The following is a 23,236-nucleotide window of genomic DNA, read 5'->3' as shown; positions in this document are numbered from 1 at the left end:
AGCAGCGGATTAGGTGGAAGGGCTGTTTGCACTGAACGCCCAGTTACTGATATTACTTTAACTACGAAGACCAAGTGTGCATGGGCTTTCGTGCCTGTATGTTGTTAGTCACACCTGTAGCGCAATAGCCTGCAGCGAAGCCAAGAAGATATATACGTGATAATTCCAGAGCTTTAAAGGGGCCTTTGTGAAAGGAGTAATGAAACATAAGGTGTAAGATAATAAATACTTTATTTCTTATTAAAATAGAACTAAGCTGCTTGTATTTTTATTGCTATTGGCATGTTCAAGGTCAGTTTGGTCCAAATATGAGCTGCTTTCTTGGGAACGAAAGATACAAACTTAAAGACATTTCCTGAACTAGAACCACTCATGGATCGCACACACTCCTCTTCTACATGTCTGCAAGAAGAGAAGAATGACGCGCTATTTTCTCGTTTTCAGCGCGTACTAATAGAAATGGCTTTGAGCGCGAGGACGAGTATTACTCTCCATACTATGTGGATGACTGCAGCCACAACAATCTGCTAGGGTTAAACATTTTTATCAAGAAGAGAAGCATCGGTTGTTTAAAAAGCTGCTTTTACTGAGACGATTTGTCAGTCAATGACCTAGAGAAGACATATGCACGAAAACGATGCCACCGAGAGTGAGAAAAAAAGAAACAGTGCTCTGTGGCTGTTATTGCTTTTATCAGTTACAACAACATCAACTGAGCAGAGACAGAAACCAAAGAGCGGACTGAGCAAATTGCTTGCTTATTTTATTGAAAGGCACACGTAATACGCGAAAGGGAAAGGAATGTGAACCAAATAGACAGTTATTTGCAAGAGGGGACCGAGCACACATCTTGCACGTTACGCATGCGATTCTTTACCGATAGAGCTAACCGCGATTGTCCTTCTGGCCTCCACTTTTTTGGGTATTTGCGCATGCGCACTAAATATATTATCGAGAGTGTGAGTTAGCGCCACCACTCACCACTCACCGACCCGGAAGATTGGGGACCGCAACTTCCTTTAATCTTCGCGATCAATGCATAACGAGGGGCTCAATTTTGGCATCCTTGACGCGATGACAGAGCATACGATGGGCAGTTGGCCAGTTGCCTTCTGATAATTAGTTTTTTTAATGAAGGATGCAGTTTCTAAGGAAATGTCTTTGGTATCATAGAGCAAGTGTCCCACGTACATTGCCCCAATATTACGTAAATCTTTGAAGTAAATAGGTTTTAGGTTTAGTGATATTTAGGAAAGCGATGTAGTGTTCTACATAATATTAATGCAATTTTGTAAAACATTTCTTCCCTTTGAAAAATGTACGTTCTGCTTTGTACTATATGCGCATGCGCAGAGTAATGTCTAAAGAAAAGCACATTTTCCTAAAAAAAAGGAAACCCTGCAATATAGCGCCTATTATATAGGCTTAACAACTCTGTGATGCAGCTTCTTACACAAGAAAACTAAGTTATGAGAATCAAAATACGAACCTTTCTAGAGGAACACTCCATGCCTTCCAGAATATCTACGACCATGCAGTTTACCTTCTTGTAAATTTTGGTGCAGCATTCCATTTTACATTTCATACTTAATTCAAGAGGCTGAAAGTAAAAGAATAATCACGTATCAACGGGGACGAATGTCTACCATTCACTATTCCGTCTCAATTGGATGCGGTTGGTGTTAATTCCCTGCTTGATCTATACTGAATTGTCATCATCACAGGCGATTCACAAGACATACTGCAGACTGAAACCCAAATTTAGGCAATCAACACATGCTAGAATGGAAAAAATCGTTTTAAACATTGCTCAGAAGAGATCGTAGTGGTAGGGTATGCGTTAACATACATAAGTCGTGTGGCCTATCGGAAGGACGAAAAAAAAAACAAAGCGTTTATTTGGTATATTGCAACATTCGGTAGTGCGCTAGGCATGTAAACCGAATTCTGGCTTTATTTTTGCCTCCGTCTCTCTGTGTAAGGTGCTTTCTTTCCCAATACTTTTCTAACGGTACCACTGCTTAGTGACTGGCGAATAAAGGTATTTGTCGAGTGTTTGTGAGATCGGTGAATTCAGTGACGCCAGTGATATTGCATAGGGGTTGTTGAGGCTACGTAACAATTTCGTTCAAGCACAATTCATATCGCTGATAAGCATTGCTCATATTAAAGGGGCCCTGAAACACCTTTTACGCAATCATAGAACGGCCTAATTATTAGACGACGTGGCCTCACAAATTCCGGGCAGCGAAAATTTTTGGAATCGTTCAAATAGAAGTGTAGTTATCGTACGGACATCTTGATGCCTTTTTTTCCTCTTTTTGTCTCCACTAACACGCTTGAAGCTATACAGCGGAAAAGCCAAGAAAGCCAAACCGCCGACCAAAAGTTGGGTGTTGCGGCAATTCCTGCTGGCCGCGGTAGATTACACCGCGCAGCACGCCGTCACCATCTCAGGCGCCACACGCTGCTGACGAAGCTACGCGTAGTGCGACGATCGAAGGATTTTTCTGTCTCCTTGAGATCAGAGACACATATATTTTTCAACTATTTAACTCAAAATTAGCAATTATGTATGAGAATGCTTTCGCGATAACGAAATCAGCCAATAGCGTTGAAGGGTGCAGCTGCTTTCGATGACGCTGCACGAGCGCAATGCGGAAGCGAGAGGAAGCGACCTTTGCTGTTTTAGACACGAGATTGCAAATGACTAGCCGCACGCAGTACAGTAATAGTTGGCTCACATGTTCACTGCAGGCTCTATGACAGATCGGCAAGGCTTTCCTACTAAATTAAAGAAGTAATTCAGGGCCCCTTCAGAGCATATTTTGGAGAGATAGCGAGAGAGAAAAATAAGCAAAAAAAAAAGAAAGGATGGTTAGTAAGTGCCCCAGCATTTTCTGTGTCCAAGGATAAATATCTCGGCTTGTTTACCGTTGTCAGAAGTTTTCTACAACGCTATGGAATATGCCCAGGGTATCCACAAATGTCACAAGCAGGTCTCTTAGCTCTTAGAATAACGAATCAACAAGCATTACAGATTATACCTTCTTAGCTATGATTCCTATGTCCTTGTTAGGTTGTCTCATTATCTTCCGGCAGTAATTGACGTCACTTATTTCTTGCCCAGGGTAAAGCTTGTAGTGAGTCATGTAGTTCTTGCTCGAGACTACGCTTACGCATCTACGAGAAACTTTCCTGTAGTGAAGAGAAACAAAGTACACGCATAAACTGCTGACCCTCGTAACAAAGGAATATGCAAAAATTTTAAACGGTATAGAACTTGTCAAGCAATAGCTAGGATACGTCTGACAACTCAAGACGGACATTTAAAGACGACTTTTCGAAATCACTCAGGTACATTTTTTTAGAAGCTTACGCTCCGCTGGCAAGTGTTCACACTTTTATTGAGCGCACTGGGTATGTTCGTTGCTTTAGCGTGACGCCTAGTGTACCTAAATTCCACATGAGCATATTCCATGTGACGATACGAGGATGTTCGTGCATCAAAAATGTTACAGGTATATAGTTACGAGACCCGAGCTATGAAAGTGCACTTGTCATGACCATTACAATAGTACATTCTCACACTTGAGCAGTTATTGTAAACTATCCTTGAATGCACGAAGACATTCCTGAAAAAATAGGACAGCACGACAGCTGCATGGTTTGTTTCGACGAGCGGCGACCACGCTTATTTGCATCACCACTTTATTGTCTTTCCTCGGCCTATAGGGCAAACGTTAACCCAGAGAACTGCCTTCTACCATGGTTGTTTGACTGCCTGCGCACCGGTGCCCCTCTTGTGAAAATTCAGCAAACGTTATCAGTGCCATAATATTGTTTTTTTGTACATGTTCACACTTAGGTTTTTCTTCCGAAAGGAATCAACAGAACGAAATTAGTGCGCTCCTCATCACTTCCGTCTTCGCGCTGTTAGCTATCATTAATTTATTTGTCACTCTTACGACGTCGCTACCTTCAATCTAGCAAGCTATAATTAAGAAGGCATTTCATGTGCCGGAACTTACTGCACCGTTCTTCTTATACTGTCTCGACTGCATGGAGACAGAGTGTATTTTTTCGTTCCTCCATCCTCATAACTCATTAGATATCCTTCTTCCCACGGGCACCGTGGCGTCTTGTCATGTGATGCTCCCATCCTGCATTATCGAAGGGGAGCTCAGTCCTTTACATCCACCTGGTGTGTTTTCTTGTGTACGAATCGTAAGCACTTACGTGTGAGCCAGCTCGTGAGCCATTGTGCGGGTTCCAGAGTAAGACGTAGCGATATCCTCACCCTCGGCAACGCCCTCCTTTGTGCAGAGTTCACCAGTATTTGCGAGTCCTAAATGGAAGAAACTTGTACCAAGCTAGAAAATCGCTTCGTTGTTTCTTAAAGCGAGTGTGGAAAAAGGAGGAAAGGAAAGTTCACTAGCTACTGCATGCGAGACACTCCAATGCAGAGTAGTGTACACTTTTTCTAGGTTGTATGCTGCATTTCGTAATTTACACTGCGGCAGCACTTGAACCTAACAAGAAGACTAATGGAAAGGCAAGTCGAGGGACGTGATCAATTATCGCAATTTAGTCGTATGGAATATTTGTCGAATTGCGTCTCAGATGTCGTCGCAACGCATCCGGCTGACGAGGGGGTTGACGCTTAGATGAAAGGGATGTGGTTGCATAGAGTTTCATATAAAAATTTCCAGGGCTATCTGTGCTGTCGCGATCGTTCAGGCACTATGGGAATTAGCAGTAGTACATCAATTAGGTTAACTTTCCAGCTTTGGCATCAGAGGTTCTTGTGTCGTTATTTACTATGCTTTAATTTTCTAAATTTTGAAACCTAGTTTTACTAAATAGAGATAAGCAATAAAGTTCTGTGTGCACATGTGTAATCAGCGGTAATTGCTGCATTTACAACGCACTATATTACGGCAAATGGTGGATTTCTAAAGGTGCAAGAATGTTTGTAGAAAGAAAGAATACTAATATAGGTAAATCTATAAGCAATCATCAAATAAAAGCGTCGTTGAAACTAGGGGCAGAGTTTTCTGTAAAGATATTTCAAAAGAAACTGCATAGTAAGAGCGCCAAAGGTCACGTTGCACCAGGAGCTGCAACAGCAGCGGGTTGGAACTAATGCGCCAGTGACCTGTTGCATTATGTTGACTGCAGTCGTTGTGCTTGTTCACTAGTTGCCAAATTACATACAAGACCACATACAACAATTTTGGTAAGTATGGAATTTCACGAGCAAAAAACACAGAGAATTCGAGGAACATAAAAGAAACAGGAGGCATAAAACAGGACTTGTATGTTGCGTTTATTAATCAGTAACGTAGAAATGCATTATTAGAAGAGAAGCGTGCAATCTGAGGTCTCATACTAAAAACTATTAGGGACGTCCTAGCAAAAATCTTATCGGAGGCCAAGTACAGTAGCTGATAGGCAGTGACGGGTTGTGAAATAATAAATGCGCAACAGTATACAATTTATACTCAATTGTAACACCACAATAACTAAAAATTGATTAAATAAGGGAGGCATTTCTATCTCTATCGCTCAGGTCTATAATGAGAAGCTGTTAGTTTTCATTCAAGTAGAACGCCAAAAGACGTTCGAGCCAACAAAGCGAAGTAACGTATTGCGCACTGTGAATTGGTGTACATCTAACAAACTGAGTTTGAATGAACGAGTTCTTTGTCCGGAAGTGTCACGTTTAATACGGTGCCTTATTCAAGCAGACCTCAGTAAGTACATACATCTAGCCTGACCTGCCAGTGTCGGCCAGCGCAAGTAATTACTGATATAAATCTAGAGGCGCCCCGCAAGCAATCTCGCATAATTGTCCACTGACCTGTGAAAGTTGTATCCAGTTTCCCGTCTTCAACGCCGGAAAGGTCTTGGCTGCGAGCGATTTGTGTTATGGGAGAACAGTGAAGGAGGTGCGCTCATGAACAGTCAATTGTTAAGCAGTGTTCATTGCAAGCAATGAGTGTCGTTGCTCAGCTTGTGGCGATGGGCACACGCATGACGTCGTCATGTATACCTGTGTTCCCCCTCTCACAAAAAACAAAAACTAAAGAACAAATCAAAAACAAAACAGAGAGGACTATGTCGGCCTTGGTAAATACACGACCTGCATATAGCTGTCACATGAGCTACGTGGTTAAATGGAAGAATTATGCAAGGAACGAGTGCAAAGGAAAAATGAAAAGTTAATCTAGTAGCCACAGAATAATGTAGACAGCGTAAGATAGAATAAAAAAATATCACAACGTTCCTTTAGTGCGGGCGGCCTTCCGGTTGGATCGAATCTTATAACAACGTTGAGATCTTAGGAAGCGTTTACCTTTTAAAGGTGGATAATTAACTGAGAGATATTGTAGTTTCCCTTGACGATGCGGCTCTTACGTCATGGGACACAGTCAAAATAAGATGTAATGAAAGTCTTCTACTTCAATAAATATGGTGACCCCTGTGTAAACAGCTTAGGCTGTTGTTCGCAGATTTAATTGTTAATGAGCCGTGTCGGCTCTGGATTTGTCCTTGTATGTACAATCACCGAGTAGTGCTTGTTTTTGCTGATATTTTAAATGCAGTTTCATCTCGGATATATATTTCTTCTTTTTCAAATAGACCTTTCCTGATAGTTAGCACTTGTGTCTTTGTGTTTCACCGTTTTCATTTTTGGTTTCGAGGTGCGCCTTTCCAAAAATGACGGCAGACTAACTTTCTGAACTGTTCATCTTAGTTCAGCGGCCGGTAGGATAATCCCAAAGTAAAGATCGCGATCGCAAAGCATGCCGAAACTCACCTCCAGCTCAACGTGTAAAGGTATTTTCATAACGACAATAAAAAATATTCCTTGCAAATTGCTTACCCTGTTATAAAGTACACGACGTCGGGATTCCCAGGTACGTTCCCATTGCGGTAGTATTCCACGACAGAATCCAATGTCTTATCAGCGTCCAGCGTTCCTTCATTATGTACACCGAAAGATTCTTGCTGTGTAAAATTCGAGGATTAGAGGTTTACAAGGGAAACATATAAGCTTCCTCACAGCGATAATACTTGTCATTAATTTTATTGCTTTTGGAGGGGTGTGTCGATAAAATAGGACTTAGAAAAACCGTATACAACAGCTTTTGTATATCAATTTCTACGCGACGGTAATCGTGAAAGAAGCGACTTCGAAGTCAGCTGACCAAGACTTTCTATATTTTGTTGCTTGGAGTCACGAATAAACGGATACAAGGGGCTCAATTTTGTGTAATTTACAACCACACAACAAATCAGACCGTAAGGCCAGATAAAGCATAGGGAAATACAAATTGTTCTGTTCAAGTTAAATGTGAAAATAGAAAACCAAAGGAAAATGAAAGCCAACCAAGCGATAAACTGCCGCAAGCGGGAACAGAGCCCACACGGTGCGCATAACGCGTGCAGTGTTCTACAAAATAATCAACCGCGACACCTTTCTTTCGCCGGCTTTATTTGCTATTTGAAGAGTGTGTTGACACTTGGGCGGGATGACAAGCGCCGCCGGTGGCGTTGCGGGCGTCGCACCTCGACGGTGCGGGAGATGATGAGACAGCAGAAAAAACCGCCGGCGTTGGTAGCTTGAAGATCACTGTTCAATCTGCTCAGACCCCTGCATGCACATAGGTACATGGCAGGAACGCTAGTTTATGTGGGCACGATAAGCGTTTCACGCAATAGTTGCTAGAGGGAACTCGGGCACTGCGACCGTTCAGCCAACATGGGAAGGATGGTTTGTACTCGGATTTGTCTGGTCTTCGTGCTTGTGGACACATCGGTTGTGTGGCTTTGAGTATGGCGCTTTATGTGCCTTCATTGTCGCAAATTTCAAAGCGATCTATACTTTTCTCAATGCAGAAGATTCTGCCGACTCGCATAATCGCTACTAATTGCAACGGTTCAGCCTATCGACGGGATCAAATTGAAAACGCACCAAGCGTCTCGGCCCGCTGGTGAGACGGTGAAAAATTCATTATCGGCGCATGCGCTCGTGGTATAATATCGAGATTCTGAGCTAGAGGTCTTGTGTTAGAATCCTGCCGTCGGACAATTTTGGTAATGTTCACTTAAATATATATATCACACTACTTTGTTGAAAATGTTAGGCTTACATAATCCCGAAGCCGTTGCGGGCCAGAAGGACGAAGTTAAGGCAATTTCATGTGCTAACCATCGTTCCCATACTGGCTAAACCACCCGCTTGCAGCTCCCATAGGCACTAACGCCAGAGTTGCCTCTAATGCTAATGCGTGAAACGCTATGGTGTAGACAACGCTCTAGCAAGCAACGGGAAGTGGAACGCTGCCCCACATCCGCTGCAGACGTGATTGAGCCGAGTGTGATGGGGAGTTCACCTGGCTTCATCGTTTCTGCATGCCAAAAGGACTGCGCGCTTCCCTTTTGCCGTGTATTTTCTTCTTCACTTCGTCCCATACTTTTCCTGCGTCTCTACGTGTTCCTCAATTTCCCCTCTTACTCTCGCCCGCAGGCTTTGGAATGACGTGAAAGCATCTTCTTAACTTTCGGCCTCAAGCTTTACACTTCACTTTCATCCGCGCACAATGGTGTTACACGAAGAAATTCTGATTGGGAGCTAGACAAAAAAAAAAGTGATATCCATGTGATTTTAGGAGAACGGCACAGAGCAATTCATTTCAACCTCCTTATGAAACAAACTAGCATATGAAGATACACATAAACTTTCCCTCAGCTGCCGAGTTCTTGAAAAGGCTAGTTAGCCCCTTTTGTTCTTCTTTCTCAGACTCTTTTGCTTGCACAATATTTCGTCCATCTTGCGATATTGTGCAGAAGTAAGAGCTGTTGAGGTAGCGGGAATTATATGTTGATTACGGCGAGCGGGAGAGACCTTCGTCGATTTTTTTCAAGTAATATGCGATCATGGCCTCACGACGACTTGGCGAGACCGACCCTCTTATAGCAGCACTAGAATTCTGCGAGCACTTAAAATTGGAAAAGGGAGAGGTACTAAGCCCTAATCTACTGCTCTGCACAATGTAAGCATGAAAGCAGACCAAAAAATATGACTAAATGTGTTGATGAGCACAGGAAAAAGGGATACGTATATACAGTAACCGTAACACAAGGGGTCTCTTTATGGTGTCGAGCCCAGTCCGGTGCTATGCAAATAGTCTATAATAGGCCTTTCAGCTGCTTTCGCTTCCGCTTCGTCAAAATTTGCAGATTTCGATTATCCTTGCCTTTTTAATGGCTGCCTAGTAGTATGATAATAAGTTTGACTAGAAATATATTGACTATTCGTACGATAATGACTTTGGTAATCTATAGCTCAGACTGTAAATCCTGCTAGCGTGTCCAGTCTCCTAATGCAATACCGCAGCCATGGAGGCAGCCGGACTCGAACACCTGCAACTCGCAGCAAAATTTTGCCTCTCCGCCACTCGCGTTTTAAACCAGTAAGATTGTCCAAATATACTTACCCTAATTCTGGTTATTCCCACAAGGCTCATTTTTACTGCTGGATTCTTCATATCCTGGTACCTTAGGTTCACCTAGAATTAAATCGCAGCTGATTAGTACTGCGACCAATAGTATGGAAATGGAATAACAGATGGCGCCTTCTAAAAGATGTCCCTTTTGCACGTGGCCTAATTGTTACAAGGCTCGCTGCAGCGCCACATCGGCTGTGACATTATGCTGTTGAGCGCGCAATCGAGGCCGTTAATGTACGAGCTAAAAATAGCTCGCACAAAAAGACTGCAAAATGAAGTGCGGCGACCGGGCGCGCGTGGCACGGGAGCTCTTCGTCTTCTCGTTGAATGAAACGGCGGCGTAAGACGCACCGCTCTCGACTGTTAGGGCGTATTGTCCTGCACCGTACTTGAAGCCTGATCAACCGGACAACGAGGTCCTCGGATTTTACAGAGGGCTCGATTCCTGGCCGCAAGTGAAGCATTCCTTGGGGCAAAATGCAGGTTTAGCACACTTTGGGTACGGATCGAAACTTGTAGTGGAGAACTACGCATTAACTTATAGCACAGTTGCATGACCTAGGTGGTTCTAATTATTTCGAAGTTCTCTACTTCACTGCTTCTCATAGCCCCGGTGCTGCTTTTCGACATCGAGCACGATCAATCAAATGGTCAGACAGTTATCGATTAAAATATGTTGCGGTCCCGTCCAAAGTGTGAAACAGTGAAGGTGCACAATGTGTTAAAGGTACAAACTCTCGCGGCATTCATCATGGAAACATTTGCATCGAGATGCCGACAATCTTTCTTGCTCGCTATTTAAATAATGACACGTCTCGGCTGCTGGTGAGTGGCCTTGAAGCCGGCGCTAACAAGGGGGAAGTGAAAAGCAGATAATAAAGGTGAATATGTGAAGTTGAGAAAGCTATAGTAATAGCTCTTTCAGATATACCCCAGAAACCATTCTAGATGATTATTATAAGTAATTCCGAAGCATTTTCCTGCTTGGCTTGGCACAACGCCAGTAGGAACTCACGCTATCCCGGAGAAACGCTCACTCGGGGACCACCGCGTGCTTGGGCGTCAATACCCTGGCTTTGTACGATCGAAACCAGAGGAGGTCATAGGCGCTGCACACCGCACAAAATTCGTCTTCAACCAAGCGATTTAGAAAGTACGTGTGTGCGTCCTGTGAGTACTAATCCCCCAATTGGCTTCGCTTGGTCTCGGCGGCCTGTTTAGCGGCTTTTCACTTGATGTGCCTCTGTTCTTCGGCCACTCGTCGCTTTTCAACGACCACGTGTACCTAGTCGACCGTGGATTCGCACCCTGCGTCGCCGCTATATGGTGCGCGTCGCATACTTCTGTAGTCTCCGGAGAGCCTTTGCGCTCCTCCCCTTGACACTTTACTGCACCCATTGTTGTATATCCAAGTACAGGCGTACTAGAAACATAGCGCACCTAGCGCGACCGAGACATGTCTGTTTGTGGCGTGCACACCCGTGCCGGCAAGCTGAGCAAGGAGATGCCTAGCGAGTAGCCTAGCGCGAGCGGGCACTTGAAGGTGGGCACGCGTGCGCGTGGAACAATAAAGTTCCGAGCTAATAGCAGCAAGCGAGCGGGTGCATGGGGGTACGCGCACATCGGCGACAAACTGTGTGACCTTCGATAGCCTCGCGTTTTACCCCAGCTCTGATAAGGTAACGAAGTCGCAATTTCGCTAGAAAGGCGAAGCGTCGATTGCGACAGCAAATTAGAACACACCGTACGAAGTCAGGGTAGTACTTTTATTCGCCGTGTCAACTTGTAAATAATTGTTTGCTAGATAAATTAGCAAGCATGGTGTCAGCGCGCACAGCAAACACCATCGCATCGCGCTCCATGACCGCGGCCACTCGCTGTCGAAACGCTGGCGTGCGGAAGCGGAGCAGCGAGCGAAGTGACCTTCGTGCTGCCTGTCGCTTCAACGCAACCTCAGCGCCGAGAACGCACAGCATGCACAAAGCTACGAGCCATTGACGTATCTGGACCCTGCCCTCAACCAAGATCGCTCTCAAGACTCAAGATGCGACTACAGTGCACCTGACAATAGCGGAGTGGGGCGAACGGCGCTCTGCCGCTGAGGCGCCAAGTGTGGAAAAATTGTGCGAGGGCGCTGCGAGCAAAGCGGATTGGAGCGGAGACGGACATCGCGGCAATTTCAACGTAATTTCGCGGCGGGGGCTCAGGCCGATTGCGCGCGTGCGCTCTTACAATAGAGGTTTCTTGCAAATGAAAATTGCTATTGAGAACTTTTTCCTACGTATACGTATTTGAGGCATGGGAAATACAGTATAACGTCTTTAAGTTTGATGTCGTTGTCAAGGGCATCGTCTGCTAGCGAGCGCGCGGAAGGTCTTGCAGTTAGAGAGAGAGAGAGAGAGAGAGAGAGAGAGAGAGAGAGAGAGAGAGAACTTTATTTAGTCGCCTGCAGAACGACACCATGACTAAATGGCGCCGAGACGCGGGCCCTGACGTCTTCTCAGCGGGTCGTCTCTACTCAACTCCAGCGCGTGATACTCCCGCGGTCGGTCGCCCTGAGGGGGCAACGTTCCGTCGGTTTCACTCGTTCTTTGTCTTTCAAGAGCCGCCGAGACCTGCTGGACGGCCCAGATTTGGATTTAGTGGTCGTAGCATTCCGGCGCAGCCGGGAGTCGCGGCTGCCTCGTTGTACTTGTCGAAGCTTCGTCGCGGAACTTGGTGCAATCCCATAGGATGTGCGTCAGTAACATTCTTTATGGTCTTACTTGCTTTGGTGCGTCCGTGAATCTTCTCGGCCGGTACAAATTGTAGTTTTAGCCAGGTGAACTGCTCTTTTTAACAGTGTTTTCGAAAAGAAACACGTAATTCTTGCTACAGAAGCCGCTTATATCTGCCACCTAAAGATACGTAAATTTTTTTTTATTGATATTGCGTGAGTTTACGCGCGCTTCTTGCTCGTGTAATATTCATCAGGGACAATGATCATTTAAAACAATATTATACTGAAATAAACCAGCTTTGGTTGCGGGAAAAGATGCAGATGACCAAAGCACTTCCAGATAAATTGAAGAGCATATATATATATATATATATATATATATATATATATATATATATATAAGATAACAATGACTAAATATTCTAAATGCACTGATTGAAAAAGTGAAAACTCCCGACCGGAATAAGCGCGTTTCCTTTAAAAGCTGCACTAGCCCTGCAGGTGAACCAATCGACTTTCCCAGAAAAGGAATCACGCCAGTTATTGGACGTTAATATGAAGAACAGTGTTAGGGAAAAAGTATTGCATATGGGGGGGGGGGGGGGGGGGGGGTACTCAGACTCAATCGGAATAACCGGGAAGTCTTTACCAATGTAATCTCCGTTGCTTATTGTCTGGCGATCTCCTTCAACTTTCGAGCAGGGGAAATTAGAAACATATATTGCCTAATCGAATAGTGTCTGCTATTCAGATCGTACTCGACTTCAGAATTCACTATTTAAAAAGGCGTTTCCTTTCGAATATAAAGCATACCAACGCTTTTGAAGTCTCGAAGGTGAGGGCCTTTGCAAGTGAGCATTCTTATTCCGAACGACTGCGCTGCTCGAGAGTCGTGGCTGTGGCGCAGAGAAGCACCATTCCCCGACGGAATTAACGCACGGTTGCTAATCAGTTCGGCTTAAGAAGTTCCTGGCCGTCATTCATTATGAACGCCTGATTTCGGGCCAGTCTGTAAATATGCTATCTTGATTCAGGCAAGGAAAACATTTTTTTTGACAGTCTCACCATGTCTGCAACCCATTAAAACTGGGTGCCAAGTGTGGTACCAGTCATTTTTTTGAACCAACACAGCAAATCTACAAATATCTCTTCGTGTATGTGAGGCATGTGGTTCCTTTAATTGCGTCATTATTATCCTTACTATAGTGCACCGGATAACTGAAAGCAGCCGTTTATAATACAGAAGCTGCTTAGTTGAGCGGACGTAAAGTTGGGAACCGCATTACATTTAAGTATGAAATGTAAAATAAGCATAACATATTTTTCGCAGAAATCAGACTCGAGAATAAATTTTTTCATTCACGCCCCTACAAAAAAGCCGGAGGAGGCAGCTGCCTTTTTTGTTCTCCTTTTATTACACATATTCTGGCGTTTTGAGTCTGGCGATATCATAATGAGACGCCCTGTTAGTTCTCACCACCTGGAGTTTTTTAACATGCGCCTAAACAGAAGTACACGAGTGGCTTTCCACTGTCTTCCCATCGAATTCCGCGCCCTGGTTTGAACCAGTGAGGTCGAGTTTAACAGCGCAACGCCTTATCCACTATATAACCACCGACTAGGATACCGCACCTCTTTTTAATTATTTTTTTGATGTTATGCATGAACTGGACAAGAAATTTCGCACGGCGTACGGGCCAAGTATTAGCATATATAATGGTTATCTAAAACTGTTTCGACGCCTGACGTCCGGCCGCAAAAAAAGAACCCGTACCAATTACCCCGCATTGTGTTACGCGAGGAACACGGAAACATGAATGGAATGTTGCGATACAATGTTTTCTTCTACAAGAATACTTCCCGTAAATCTGGATACATGGCGACGGATAGGGCAGATATGTTTTATTTGTTTGAAGCGGCAAGCAGGAAGTTTACAGCCTGTTTTTCCGTATGCGTTCCACAAGACCTACTGATGGAAAGCTATATGCGCATGAATACATGCGAGAGATACATGCTGCTTCAAGAAAAAGAAAAGTATTTGTTCTCCAAAGCGAACGTACAAAACTATGTTGGAATAAAAGCAGTCACTGCGGCCGCAATGCACACGCAATCCCCGAGCATCATTAAAAAAATAATATGAAACAAAGAAGAGCAAGAGAGCATCTATTAAGAATGAATAAATACATGTCAAATGCAAGTATAAACTACATTCGAGCGGTCTCAACACATTTGCCATCACGCGAATTCCCTTCTGAGAAGTATCGCCAGCAGTTTACAACGGCGCGACCTTGATGCGGCACAATCCACTTCGATCGCAGCGCCGCCACAGTATTTTTCGTGGTCACGCTCCTCACTGCAAAGCATGCGCCGCCCCAGCAGCCCGTACCCTTCCAACGTAATGTAGTAAACTGAAATGACCGCGCGACCGCGAGTAACCGCCACATACGCTGTTGCAGCCGGTGTAGAACGCCGCCCTCGCCTCCCTGCTCTTCTTCCCTCGGTGCCTCGCAACGTTGAGTTCCTCTTGCAAGACGGAAGACGGCGCGCTTCCTCCCCGCTGTCCTCTCAATCTCGTGGGCGAGATTGAGCGGCGATCGTCGGCTCCCTCCGCACGCTTTTACTCGCACATAAAGCGTAGGGCGCGCGGCGACCTACGCTATATGTGTTATAGCCCTTGTATTATATATGTATATGTATGTAGCCCTATATATAGCCCTATATGTATTATAGCCCTACGAGGTGTTATAGCCCTTGTATTTTCTATGGAGCATCACGGCGACTACGAAGGCGACGGCGACGGCAGAAATGTACCTGGAGTGTCCATGTAAATGCTAGGTCAATAAAAATGCTTCGCATTCAAAACTTTTTGGACTGGAGATGATATCGCGCAGATGATGCCGGACACTCGCCATCTTCCCATAGGACTTCGAAGACGCGACCAAGTAGTGGAGAACTGCAAGCGTTTTCCTTTCACATTTTTGTTAATTCATAAGGGCTGATAATGCCGTGACGAAATTTTCGACATGGCTCTTTTTGTCACTGTGTTAATGTGAAACTTGAATACATGGGAAAATTGTATATGACTGCATGCTCATAGGTAAGCTTTTAGCGCGAAACAACCAGCTTTCATTTCCTGATTTGTATAGCTTTCACATTACCAGCGTAAACACAATTAAGCTGTGAGAGAGATGGCGCAGCTATGTGTCTGCAGTGGTGTAAGGGGTAGGAAGGAAGGAAGGAAAAAGTGGAGAAGGAAAGGCAGGGAGGTTAACCAGTTTAGCTTAACCGGTTTGCTACCCTACACATCGGAGAGGGATGGGGGCAACGAAAGATGGGGAAGTGGGGAGAGAGAGAAATCACATAGCACAGCACACACACATCGTCCGTTGGAGTCCATGAATCTGGCATGGTACGTGACATCACTGTCACAGCCGCTTGTCCAATCCCGTCTCTTTCAAAAACCGAAGTAGTCCCTTCGTCGCCTTCACCTGCGATGCGTTCTGTCGGCGGCCTGTGAAAATCGTGTCGAGGGACAATGGTCTAGTGTCAAGGTGCGCTAGAACGGATGCCAGGTACTGTGGCTGAACATTATATTCAGGACAGTCGTACAGAATGTGTTCCAGCGTCTCCTCGCAAAGACAGGCATTGCAGATAGCGTTATCGGCCATTCCAATGCGGAATGAGTAAGATTTCGTGAAAGCCATCCCTAGCCATAAGCGATAAAGCAGAGTCGTCTCTCTTCGGCGGAGCCCAGTTGGCATATAGAGATCCATCACAGATGGCAGGTGGTATTGACGGTTGCTCTGGTTGGTCTGGCTGTTTGGTGTGCACCATAGAGAGAGCGTGATCTCCTGTGCAAGCACTCGAAGTCTGCTAGCTGCGTCGGATTGTGAAAGCGGTATGGCCTCTTCTTGTGCGTCTTCAAGAGCTGCCCGAGCGGCATTATCGGCGTTTTCGTTTCCAGTGACGCCGCGTGACTTGGCAGCCACTGAAACGTCACGTGGTGTCCTTTCTCCTGTGATGTATGGAGTAGGCATCTTATATCGAATACGAGCTGTTCGAATGGCCCGCGACGCAGAGCTGCAAGTACAGATTGTAGGGCTGCCTTTGAGTCGGTGAAGATTGACCATTGTCGAGGTGGCTCCCTATTGACGAAACGAAGTGCAGCGCGAAGAGCAGCTAGTTCAGCAGATGTCGATGTTGTTGGGTGGTCAGTCCTAAAGCCGATGGTAATGGCTTTTGCTGGGACAACCACAGCACCGGACGAACACTGGATGTTTGTGGAACCATCAGTATAAATGTGTTCACTGACCGCGTACCTCTCGTAGAGAAGAAGCAGAGACAGTTGTTTCAGCACAGGCGACGACAGTTCAGACTTTTCCCCGATTCCTGGTACACTGAGATGGACTGTGCGGCTGATAAGACACCAAGAGGGTATCGATGGTTTAGATGCAGCGGTGAAGCCCGAGGAAAGTTTGTCGTTGTACTTGATGATAGCTTTAGAGAATGATGATTGGTGCCTGTCTGAAGGTAGTGCTGCAAGGTGGTGATGGGGGCACGTGCAAAATGCCTGATGTGCATTCTCAGGGCTTCCATCGTAATGTGAGTTCGCATTGGATAGTGCCGAGCAATCGCAAGAGTTGCCTCTGTTGACGTGCATCTGGGCAAACCAAGGCAGACTCCGAGTGCTTGAGCTTGTGCTGCCTGCAGAACACGAATATTTGTCTTGCAGATGTTGTACAGTACAGGTTGGTATGAGGCCTCAACGGGGGACTCATACCAGAGAAGCCATTGCTGAGGGTGCTGGGCATGTGGCTGCAGTCCAACCAGCGGGCCACACGCACCCTTACACTCCTTAAAACCAGTGTCAAGGCGATATCACGCACGATCTCCCGCGTAACATCCAAGAACTGAGGCATGAAGGAAAGGGACACCCTCCGACTGGTCAGTAGCCTGGTGGTGAGCAGAATGACATACAGCCTGCCTTACTACCACCTCACACAGTCCGAGACAAAGCAGGCAGACACACTTTTGAGGATGGCATTGAAGACCGCTCTCCGCCTGCCGATGAGTACATCGACTGAAAAATTATTGGCGCTAGGGTTGCACAATACCCTCAGCGCACTGACAGAAGCCCATTACGTCTCGCAACAACAGAGACTTGCGCGGACTCGCACGGGCCGGCAGGTCCTACAAACCTTGGGGTTCCCAGCAATAACAACACGAACCCAAGAAACCTGCTTGATACCTCGTCACGTCCAGGACAGGTTTCACGTTGCCCCGATACCACACAACATGGACCCTAACCTACACTCCGGCAGGAGGAGAGCAAGGGCCATGTGCATGGAGAAAGCGTTCAGGTTCAGTACAACGGCCCGTTTTACGGACGCCGCCATGTATGGGACGAACAACAAGGGCGCAGTTGCAGTGGCATGCGACCACCGAGGCCACGTTACCTCCGTGGCATCGAACCGCCCCTGCACGATTACGGAAGCCGAAGAGCTGGCCATCGCGTTAGCCATTTGCGAGGGCCTACACGCAAACCAACCATTGACGATCCTCACGGATTCCCAGCAGGCCTGCCGCAACTTCCTGCAGGGTAGAATTGGAAGACCTGCTGCACAAGTCCTAGCCGGAATACTCAAGGAGGACTCTGAGGACTTCACCACCCAAACCATCATCTGGATACCGGGCCACACTGGCATCACGGGCAACCTGCAAGCCGACAGAGCAGCTCGAGGATTCGTACATAACCGAGGACTCATCACGCCGGCTGCAGAAGACCTGGGCCCTGTCGACCTCGAGTATTCAGCCATCGTGAACTATCACAGAGGGCGTCGCTTGCGATATCCACCACCCCATCGAAACCTAAAGACAGAAGATGCCGCTCCCTGGCGTAGGCTCCAGAGAGGCACTTACACGAACCTGCACATATTACATCGGATACACCCCGCAGCCTACAGGGACGAATGCCCATGGTGTGGGGTCACACCAACCCTATACCACATTACATGGGAGTGCACACTACACAACATAGAACACCCAGACACGAACACAACGAGGGAGCAATGGGAGGCACTGCTGTCCAGCTCGGCCCTGGACGACCAGCTCAAGCTGATTAAGAGAGCTGAGATGATGGCAAGAGCCAGCGGAGCCCTGGACTAAGGGTCCCGACCATTAGCGGTTTTTCTGATTATTCTTTTAATGAAGTTTATCTAACTATCTATCTATCAGTACAGGTAGACTATATCTTAAAGAACCGAGAAAGAGAGCTCTGTAGAGTTTAAGCATTGCGTCTACTGACATCCCCCACGTCTTTCCTGTCAAGTATTTAAACAACTGGGAAGTTGGTGTCAGGCGCCGTTTCATGTAGGCCACGTGCGGGCTCCAACAGAGGTCTCGGTCAATAATTACGCCAATGAATCTGTGTGTTCGGACATAGGAAATGGTTCGCCCATTGATTGAGATGACATAAGGCGTCATCGGTTTGCGAGTAAATGCTACTAGTGCGCATTTTTCAGGTGATATGCTGAGACCCTGTTTACACAAGTAGTTCGCAGTCAAAATGGCCGCTCTTTGAAGTCGCGCCCGTATCTGAGGACGTGTGACTGCCGAAGTCCGGACACAGATGTCGTCAGCGTATTTTGAAATTTTGATGGTAGTTGTCAGGTATTCAGCAAGTCCAACAAGAGCGAGGTTGAATAGCGTCGGGCTGAGAGCACCGCCTTGAGGAACGCCCCTGCTGGTATAGCGTCGCGTAGTTGGGCCATCGTCAGTTAACACATAGAATGCTCTTGCAGATAGGTAACTTGCAATTCACAAATAAACTCGACCGCGTAGGTCAACCGTCGCAAGAGCGTCGAGAATGGCCTCATGTAATACGTTATCGTATGCCCCTTTCACATCTAAGAATAAAGCTGCCGATAAACGTTTACGGGACCTTTCGTGCTGGACATATGAAACGAGATCAAATACATTGTCGATTGAAGAGCGGTCACGTCGGAAACCAGCCATGGAAATCGGATAAATCTTGTAGTATTCAAGGTACCATTCCAGGTGACGAAGGATCATCCGTTCCATTATCTTTCCTACACAGCTGGCCAGCGCTATTGGGCGGTAAGAGGTGAGTTCCAATGGGGATTTGCCCTGCTTTAAGAGTGGCACCAGGCGGCTTACTTTCCATTCGTCAGGAACATTTCCCTCCTGCCATGAGGAGTTGTAAAGGCTCAACAATTCTATCCGTGCGGACTCTCCGAGATAGCACAAGGCCCGGTATGATATACCATCTGGACCTGGAGATGATGAGCGCCTGCAGAGAGCTAGTGCCGCTTCGAGCTCCTCCATTGTAAAAGGAAGGTCCATGCGGCAATCACGGGAATGGGGGACGTCAGCTCGGGCTGGAAGATCTGGACGAGTCGCCTGGTCTACGATCCGTGCACAAAAGTCTTCTGCGACATCGATGTCTTGCCGCCCTTGGAAAAGCGCTAGCGCCTTGAATGGAAAACGCCGTTCCGGAAGCCAGCGCCGACCTTGCACCGTTTTCCAAATGTGAGACAGTGGCTTGCGGGGGTCGAGTGTCGGGAAAACGTTGCCCAACTTTCCGACGCTAATCTATCAATACGACGCTGAATCTTCTTTTTTATCCTCCTGGCTGCCCTAAGGTCATGGATTGATTTTGTACGCCGATATCGACGTTCCGCCCGGCGACGAAGCGCTCGAAGTCGCTCTAATTCTATGTCGAAGTCGTTTCGCGTGGAAGAGATCGTCATCATGCGAGTGGCGTTTTGCATCGTAAGTTTAATCGTTTGCTCTAACCCAGTGGGTAGACCCTCGCGGCAGGCATCTTCCATATCAGATTTGAAGTTGGCCCATTGAATCAATCAATCCGAATGGTATTCCGTGGAACAGATCTAGACGACAAGCCTTTGATGTTTAGATAGGTGGGAATGTGATAACTACTATCTGTCTCAATATCTGGAAACCACTTCACACATCTGGCGAGAGAGTTGGAGACGAAAGCAAGGTCGAGGCAGCTGCCGTATGTCACGCCTACAAGAAAGGTGGGGCTACCATCGTTCAGGAGAGTACGGCCATAGTTGTGGGCGATGCTTGCTAATCTTCTTCTTGAATTTGTCCTTGTACTTCCCCATGCTGGCCTCACCTATGAGCTTAATAGTCTGAAGGGGTTGGCATTCCAGAGATGTTTATTTAAAATCTGCTGAGTATTAAGGGATGCTAAATATGAAGTTAGACTGATGTTAGCAAATAACCTATTCGAAAACCTTAAAGTGATTTTATATGCAATTTTACATTTCGGAAATGATCCAAACAATGTTTGAGAAACTTTACATAGTTACATTTCTTTTTGTAGCGGAGGCAGTCGCAAGCAACAGTGTGCTTTAGAGGAGCACGCTTTTAATTTTCTTCTCTCTTGATTTGCATCCTCCATTTAAATTCTTTGGCGTTGCTTCTGGGTTACGACTGATTCTTTCTCAGTAGTAGGCACCAGGGCCACTGCAACATGAGGTTATACGCCTCTTCTCCCTTCCATTTTCTCAACGCATACTTGCAGAACTTCCATTTCCACTTCTACCACCTCTACTGGACTCCGCTATCACTTTACCAAAGCTTTGATTTTGTGTAAGTTCATAAATGTATATGTGGGTTTTTGTAGCCTGCGATGTAAAGACAGTTGCTGCCGCACTTTCGTTTCATTTCGTGCATTTAAAATAGACGAGCTTTCGCCTATACTTTCTCTGGCATACTTTATATACTTTTCAGATGCTGTGTCGAAACGTCCTGTGAATAATAACTTTCATCATGTTCATTGTAAAAGAAGGAATGATACAAATAAGCTCACCAAACAAAGATACCTGAAGAAAGGAGGAATGATACAAATAAGCTAACCAAACAAAGGTACTTGAAGATGGCACCATATATTAAGCGTGTGATATTTTGTTACCACTTGTTTTCGAGAAAAATGATAAATTTTTTTTTAGACGTACATCCGTATCGCAACAAACGACAAAAAAAGAACGAACGTGTGGTATTCAAGTTCCCCCAGATAAATAGTGATGCCAAGGAAACGCGATGTGATAATCAACTTGTAAATATATGTTCATAAAAACAAGAGATGTATTATTTCGGGTTACCAAGAGAAATGGACTGTGTATTCATATGCATGAAGGTGGTTATGCAAGGATGTGCCCCTTTCAGTATGACCAAGGAAATACTTTTGCAGAATCGTAACAGGCTGGTTGACCATAACAAATTATATTAAGAGGTGTCAATAGGATTTCGTTCGGTCTGTCGAAGGTACACATTTTAGGCCTTATGAGAGTAGCTTGTTGGGAGAGTTGGTACGGGGTTCTGAGTAGGGAGATGCCAGCAAGCGATGTATTTCCTTAGTTTTTGCCTTCCTGTCGGTTTCCTTTGCTGTTTTACAATACTGTTTTATGACATTCCCTGGCTCACCATTTTATGGCCTGCAGAAATGATCTGAACTGGTCTGGTTTGTGCGTGTTTAGAAGTAGATCGAACAGCGCCACACGGAAAGGACACAGTGAAGACGGCCTGCCCAGCACTGTGTCTTCACTTCGTCCTGCATATAGCGCTGTTAGTTCCCTTCTAAACATGTTGTGGCATATGTGACGGCTGGCTTGAGAGTGATCTGGCATTTCTCCTAAAGCCATGCATTGCTGTTTTCAAAATTGTACCACTAGAATAAGCTGTTCTCATGGCGATAATATTGCTTCGTTATCACCAAGCACCATTATTATCGCCCTAGGGTTTAATGAGCTTCGAAGTGCTGTTGGCACGCATTAAAGCGACCAGTTGAGTTTACCGTCAGCTTGTTGTTGACATGGCGACATAAGCGGTCGCTGCGGCCCACCCTCGCTAACGTTCGACAGCAGCAAAACACGTATCACTGCGATTGAAGCAAAACATGTTTATTAGAGTTATACCTGGCATTTCGCATGCACCAAATATGGATACAGTGCTAAGACAGCGAGTGATGAAAATGATTAGGCACAAAGATGCACAGTTTGAAACAGCATACTCACCGCATTGCCCATGATTGCCAAGTAAGAGATTAAATGTTCATTTGCTCTGAAGTGCTTATTATGAGCGTGGTCGGAAATTACATGGGCCTCTAGGACAAACGTGTCAAAGTTCGTTCCTTTCTTTTGGTTGCTGTAAGCTAAAGAAACGAGCCGATGTAAGCAATGTAATCATTTTTTCATAGTTGTCATTATTTAAGTTGTTTATTCAGCGCATATAGCTTTTCGCGTGTAAGGCCGATGGCTGAACGATCTCCAGTTAACTTGAGCGCGCCTCTAATTTCGTCTCTTTATCTCATCAAGTACATATTAACTATTTATTGCGTGAGTAATTACCGCATCAGCGAAACACATAAAAACAGTCGGTCGTCAATATGCTTGAATAAGGTGAATTAAAATGAGTGGGATATGGTTGAATAGCATTGTTAATGCGCAAAAGAACGCTGTCTGCGAGATCTAGCAGTTAAAACGTGTAATTTTATTCAGTGTGTTTTCTGACAGCCTTGTGGGCATAAGAATGACTATGTTTTTTTAGGTGCTCACACTTGGCAGTTACATGAGACTGATCGGATGCATGATTGTTCGTTATTTGAAAAAGCAATTTTGATTGCGCTTTCTACTTCTTTATGCTTTATTTGAGGAAGTGCTGTAATTGCCGCCATCTGTTAAGCAGGCATACTGACCTTCATATCCTTTACCTCGGTGCTTGCCTCTTTGCTTAACTGAAAACCAAATTGAGGCAACTGAGATGAAGCAAGCAGTCCCATTTATACTAACAATTATAAAGTACACAAGGAAAAGAACATGAAAATTATTTATTAGAGGGTAACACAAAGAATAGATCTAGGTTAGAACACAATGTTACAGTGATCAAACAAGTATATTACATTATAGTGAAGAGTAAGAACCTATTGTGTTAACTGCCAGGAAACACACGC

At 45.5% G+C, this 23,236-nt stretch overlaps 1 protein-coding gene across 1 annotated transcript in view; it reads right to left on the bottom strand.

Moving 5' to 3' along the window:
• Positions 1 to 229: 229 nt before the first annotated feature.
• The window catches only part of LOC142564211 (venom metalloproteinase antarease TserMP_A-like), a 42,884-nt gene continuing 19,877 nt past the window's right edge, over positions 230 to 23,236 (bottom strand). The window contains exons 5-14 of the mRNA XM_075675119.1: positions 22,982 to 23,020; positions 22,302 to 22,438; positions 9,507 to 9,578; positions 6,890 to 7,014; positions 5,864 to 5,913; positions 4,240 to 4,348; positions 4,032 to 4,163; positions 3,048 to 3,198; positions 1,490 to 1,600; positions 230 to 402 (exon numbers count right to left, since the gene is read on the bottom strand). Coding sequence (XP_075531234.1) covers positions 361 to 402; positions 1,490 to 1,600; positions 3,048 to 3,198; positions 4,032 to 4,163; positions 4,240 to 4,348; positions 5,864 to 5,913; positions 6,890 to 7,014; positions 9,507 to 9,578; positions 22,302 to 22,438; positions 22,982 to 23,020 — 968 coding nt within the window. The 3' untranslated portion in view covers positions 230 to 360. The remainder of the gene's footprint in view (positions 403 to 1,489; positions 1,601 to 3,047; positions 3,199 to 4,031; positions 4,164 to 4,239; positions 4,349 to 5,863; positions 5,914 to 6,889; positions 7,015 to 9,506; positions 9,579 to 22,301; positions 22,439 to 22,981; positions 23,021 to 23,236) is intronic.

This window comes from Dermacentor variabilis, chromosome 11 (assembly GCF_050947875.1).
Source record: "Dermacentor variabilis isolate Ectoservices chromosome 11, ASM5094787v1, whole genome shotgun sequence".
NCBI classification, from domain to species: Eukaryota; Metazoa; Arthropoda; class Arachnida; order Ixodida; family Ixodidae; genus Dermacentor; species Dermacentor variabilis.
Note: the sequence above shows the minus strand (reverse complement) of the source record. Positions and strands in the feature narration are given on the sequence as shown.